Source organism: Fulmarus glacialis, unplaced genomic scaffold (genome assembly GCF_000690835.1).
Source record: "Fulmarus glacialis isolate BGI_N327 unplaced genomic scaffold, ASM69083v1 scaffold23038, whole genome shotgun sequence".
NCBI lineage: Eukaryota > Metazoa > Chordata > Aves > Procellariiformes > Procellariidae > Fulmarus > Fulmarus glacialis.
In genome coordinates this window covers 10606-16404 of record NW_009226679.1, presented here as the reverse complement: position 1 = coordinate 16404, position 5799 = coordinate 10606, and the positions used below count along the sequence as shown (strand labels likewise).

The 5799-nt window shown below is 48.2% G+C and overlaps 1 protein-coding gene across 1 annotated transcript; it reads right to left on the bottom strand.

Annotated features, from left to right (window-relative positions):
- Positions 1-167: 167 nt before the first annotated feature.
- LOC104080491 (inactive dual specificity phosphatase 27-like) lies at positions 168-5112 on the bottom strand (the record flags this gene model as incomplete). Its single annotated transcript, XM_009582897.1, has 4 exons — positions 168-572; positions 1329-1560; positions 2428-2522; positions 4980-5112. Coding segments are annotated over 4 exons (755 nt in total), but the record flags the coding sequence as incomplete, so codon positions are not given.
- Between the last annotated feature and the right edge of the window lie 687 nt (positions 5113-5799).

Sequence of the window (5799 nt, the reverse complement as noted above, 5' to 3'; positions counted from 1 at the left end):
TATTATATAATATCAATATAAAAAAATATATTTATTGGAGCAGGGCTTCACCTCTTATCAATAGTAGGGTACTTTCAAAGCAGCTGAGGGAGGTGGCTCATAGCCAGTTTGAGTCTGAAGACATGGGGCTTGCAGCAGGGGCTGCTGGGCTGCCTCCTTTCACTAGTTTGCCCCCTCCTGTTTTGAATGAGGCATAGTGGAAAAGGGCAAGAAGTGTTCACCGTAACTGGATGCAAAGAACAAAGTATCTGCCTTCTACCCAATTACAAATGTGGCATCAGCTGTTTATCAGAGTAACGCTTCCACCCATTAATTCCCAAGCATTCTGGAACCACTGTAATCTTCTCCTCTTACCCCTGTAAGTCAGCAGTGCTTCGTCAAGGAACTCCGCAGCTGGGTGGAAGTGTTTGGAGATATCCATATCTGGAAAATCATCCACCTCAATGCCCAGGTATTGGATATTCAGACCGTTGTAGAAACCTGGTCCTGTGTATACACCTGTACCATGAGCTGCATTCAAGACATGCGTGATCCCCAGTCTCTTCAAACGGCTTTTGTTCACTGCAACGCTTCTTCAGAAAAGAAGGAAAGATGTTAGATATTGGTGATCCTATTTCAGGTAGGAAAGAAGCTGTCTGCTAAAAGCACTACAGAGCTCCCAGTCTGTGTTACTCATGCAACATGCGGCTCCACTCAGACCTTAATGTCCTTTGAGAGTTCTACAGGTATTTCCAATACTTACCAGGAAAAGAAAATGAGAAACCTGCACTCACCAGTAGAGCTGCATGCTCAATTTCCACTCCAGCTTGATTTTAAACTCATCCTGCCATCCTAGGTTCAGGCTGTTTACTTATTTCTCAATTCTTATCACTCCGTAATTGATGCTTTACACTATATCCACTTCTAATTCTGTTCTGGTCACTTGCACAGGTGTCTCAGAGAGCTAAGTCATGGTACCGAAGACCTAACCATTTCCACTTGATATTTGCTACGGCATTTCTTTTTAAACTCTCTTTTACATAACAAAGACTTTAATCCCAATTTCAGGGCCAAATTCCAATCAGAACAGTGTAATTTGGGCTCATTTGCCTTTTCGTCTCCAAAATTGTCAAAGCATCAAAATAGCATAGGAAAGCTGCTGATTCTATTCCAGAAGTATTTACTTTTCAATGCCCAGAGATCTTTGTGAGCATATTCTGAAAAACACTTTGGGGGTCTCTAGGGATGAAAGGTATTAGATGCATGTAGTACATGTTATGCCTTCAGTGGTTCCATCTGACCCTTCACTGGGAATCTCATGCAACTTGACGACAAAAGCTGACACTCACTTTTCTGCTATGAAGACATTAGGCCAGACTTCATCCACAGCATCCCTGGGGGTCTCCAGCCTGTCCTTCACAAGTGCCCTTTGCAAGTCCATCACACACGGCGTGTTAAACAAGCTGGTGTCATCAATCTTTTCCTTAACTCGGTTGTACAGGTCTTCCACCATCAACTGCTGCGCAGACTCTAACATCCTGGGACACGCTGAATCTACCTTGGCGTCCTTTGTCTTCAGTTCTGGAATAAACTGACATTGTAACTAAAAGCGTGTAAAAACAAAGCAAACACATGACCTGTCATTCTTTGTTCCTGGGACAAGCCTTGTGGCTTGCTTTTTTCCCCAGTAACATCACACCGTCCTGTCTGCAGTGTGTGCATGTACATGCTTATCTAGCAGCCTCAAGGTAGTCAGTAACGGGAAGAGCATATTGCACTGTCCTCTCAGTCCGGAGACCCACGCTGGCCAAAGGCCTGGGAGTTAAGGGCACACTCGTTCTAGTCCCAGAAGAATGCAGTCGCTCTCTACAACTTCCTGAGGAGGGAAAGTGGAGAGGGAGGTGCTGAGCGCTTCTCCCTGGTATCCAGTGATAGGATGTGCAGGAATGGTTCAAAGCTGCTCGAGGGGAGGTTTAGACTGGACATTAGGAAGCATTTTTTTACCCAAACACTGGAACAGGCTTCCTAGAGAGGTGGCCGATGCCCAAAGCCTGTCAGTGTTTAAGAGGCATTTGGACAATGCCCTTAATAACATGCTTTAACTTTTGGTCAGCCCTGAATTGGTCAGGCAGTTGGACTAGATGATCATTGTAGGTCCCTTCCAACTGAAATTATTCTACTCTATTCTATTCTATCCAGTTTGTTGCAGCGAGCAGCCAGCAATCAAACTGTATTCACCACTGTGGTACATGATTCTGCCACAACTTCAAAAGAAGTCACCAAACCGTTTGTAAATTGTTATTTCTTTGTGTTTTTCACCTCTACCTCAGGTGGGGTTTTCTCATAAAGGCTTTTTTAGCATTTTAGGATCTATGGATGAGAAAGGCAAAACAAGTGCAACTCAAGTCTCTATTACTTACATAGTTCTTTTAGCCTTCCTCCTCTTACCTTCATTGATTATTTGTTTGGCAGCCACAGCAGATGACAGATGGATTGGCTCCATGAAGATGCTCTCTGTATCAGTGTCCGATATCACTGAATACCTGCCAACCAACCACACTGCCTATTAGGCAAATGCCCTCCACTGGGATCCCATCTCCAGGACTTTAGCCCTTTTCACCCATTCCAGAAGACAGCAGCAGAAAACCGGAGCAGTGAGGATCCTTTGATGGTAGAAGGGAAGCCCCAGCTCTTCTCCTACCCCTCACCCCCACCCTGCTCTCCAGCACGGCGCTACAGGCTTCACATATGCCTTGGTATCCAGTGTTTGCAGGGCCCATGAGGAGGAGCTGCAGTGGGCTGGGAGTGCAGGAGAATGGACTGGGGTAGAGAAGATCAGTGTCTGGTTTGAGACTGGGAGGGGGATGGATCACAAGGAATAGTCCCACAAGTAGCTCTCACTTAGGCAGACAGACATAAACATTGTCCTAACTAGAATTTATTGAACAATTCAAACAGATTACGCTAGAAAACTGTTGGATTTTTTTTTCTGTTAGCGAATTGCCTACAAGCATCATTTGAGTTATCACAAGCTGCAATGCAAGCATTAAGATTGAAGCCTGTGAATCTCTCCCTCAGTACTCAGTACATTGGTCACTTCATAGCATGAATCTGTGGTCAGTCTCTCCACTCACATAGTGTTGTCTAACTGCAGGTCAGAAACAACTATGAACCCACAAACACCTTTGAAGGGAGTTCTTTGACACACAGCATGATGTACATAGGTTTTTGTTAAGCAAAAAAGGGCCAGAATCTTGAAAACAAATGTATTTCCACCTGGGTCCACCTGTACAGTCCAAATAAATCTTCTCTTCTTATTTAGACTATCTTAACAAAATATTTTACACAGCTTTTTCCCTGATGCACACCCTCTACATTTCCTTCCAAATAGATGGTACAGATCATTAGGACAAGTTTGCTGCCATCACAGAAGCTACCTGGCAATGCAGACTTGCAGTACTTGCAACACACTTTTTGTTTAATTAAAGCAGGAGAGGGAGGGTGATTAATGTGCAGTCAGGGAGCAGCAAAGTGTCTGGAGAGTTAAACAGCTTTCATTCTCCAGAATCAAAATGGAGGGCACAGCCATCGGAAACCACTTAATGGGCTCATCTAGGTCATTTAGTTGGGTTCCAGCACTTGTCAACCGTGACTGAAAGTAATCCTTTCCTAGCTCTGCAAAGGAGTTTATGAGATGAGCAAGGGGAGTCTCAGTCTCATTTACAGGAGCTGACACAAATTTGCAGCTATGCCCTGCCTTCAATTCCTTTTGCTGTAAAGGTTGCCTCCAAGCTCAATAAAAAGATAACAGTTGGTAATAATCTGGCACCACAGCCTCAAGACATTTTACCTGTAGCTGCCCCAAGCATCCATGAAACACACGGGTGCAGAACTGCCCAAGCCTGGACGCTTTAAGGGCCTCGTTCTGGTTGGGAAGGACCTTGCCATTTTCATCATTGCTTTTGGCATTGACAGCAAGAAAAAAAGGAGGAGAAAAAAAAAGGGAAGGGAAGGGAAGGGAAGGGAAGGGAAGGGAAGGGAAGGGAAGGGAAGGGAAGGGAAGGGAAGGGAAGGGAATAAATTGGAGAGGTGCTTCTGTTTAATTTTGAGCGACTGATGAGCAGTAGGAGAGTGATTTACCAAGTTCAATACATAATTTCACTTTATGTAAGCTCAGTGAACTTCCTAAACAATTTTTAAATGCATGTAGTTAAATGAAATAAGCACTCTGTCTTCATTTTCCTGCAGTGCCCCACAATTAATTGGAGACATTTCATAACCTCCTACTTGTTGAAGGCCACTGGGGCAGGTTATTTTCAAACTCGATCCCTACTCCCTGCCTTCAGCTAAAGCATCTCAGAGGGTACAGAAAGCCCTGCAGAGCATTTTGCTTTAGGAAAAGAGTACACAGGGATGTATTTTTCCTTGTATTACGAGAAAACACATCTAATCATGCTTGTTTTGCTTGAGTAACTCCATTTCTGCTTGCGCTGTGACAGCCTCCTGTTCAGCGCCTGAAGCCTGTACCTAAAGATGGCTCTGAACCAAACCCAAATCCGAAGACCCTCAATCTTTCTGGGGCTGGGAAAGGCTGATATCAACATAAAAAGATCCACAGGTCCTTACAATGGGCAGAAAGACGGGGCTCAATTTGGGAAGAGTTGAAGTCCGGATCAGAAGTTTCAGCGGGGGAGTGGAGTGAGACGATGAGTCAGGGACGAGCAACGATACCACCCCATAGTAATGCTTTCTGCAATTCATCCCTGCCGTGTGCATACACTCTTAGTGGGATGGATTAATTAGCGCATGAGTCCTGCCTCTGCAGTCTCTCTCCCCGTTGGCACACTAACCCCCGCCTCCGGGAGGGGAGGGAAGCCCTGGGCTCCACGCTTCATCCAAGTGCCTGTGCAGAGAGGAGGCAGTGGAAGAGAAGAGAAGGCAAGCTGATCTACCACGTGCTAGCGGGAGGCCATGGAGGCGCCTGCAGCAAGCGTACTTACCGGCTGGGCGAGGGGCTGCGGAGGTAGTGGGCCTGCACAGCCTTCACGTCCGGTCCCTCATCCTCCTCATTGGGCACTGCCTGCTCACTGTCTGAATCTCTGCCACTGGCCATGGCAGCTGTGAGAGGATCCGCTACAAGGGGAGCACAGCAGGAGGGAGGGCCGTTAGAGAGGTCTGTGCGGGAAGCCATACCCTGGCCGTGGGACGGCGGTGGCAGGGGGGTTCGGCAGAAGGGGCTCCTACCTCTTCCTCCCACAACCCTGCGAGCAGCCCTTGCTGCAAGCTGGCCACGCTGGCTCCTCTGCCCGGGTGCCTGCCGTTCCCCACGGCTCGTTTCCTGCCGTTCCCGAGGCCTCGTGCAGCTCCCTGGCTGGTGCCCAGCGAGTGCCGATGCCCTTCTTGCCTGTGAGTAAGCGTGCAGGAAGGAAGGGGTGGTGGGGCAGAAACTCTATCCCCTCCCTGGCTGGCTCAGCCCGTGTGTGGTGGCTGGAAGGAGCTGTACGCAGCCAGAGCTGGACTGGAAGGAGCGTTGGGGGCAAGAAACATGAGACCTCGCCTCCCCAAAATGAAACGCTCCTACAGTTCAAGGCCAAAGGTGCTTTAAGCCTCGGGACTTTGTCCTTGTAATCCTTTGTGGGGAGGCTGCCGTGCCCAGCCTGGGCGCGGGAGAGCGAGGGGGCCATAGCTCGCTTAGGAGCATGAGAACACAGCAGCCACCCCTTCCCCAGGTCTGGCCAGCGCGACTCCTGCCTCGCCGTGCCACAACAGCCGGTGGTGGCTCCGAAGGGGCCCCGCCGCCGGCCTCCGGGGGGGGGGCCG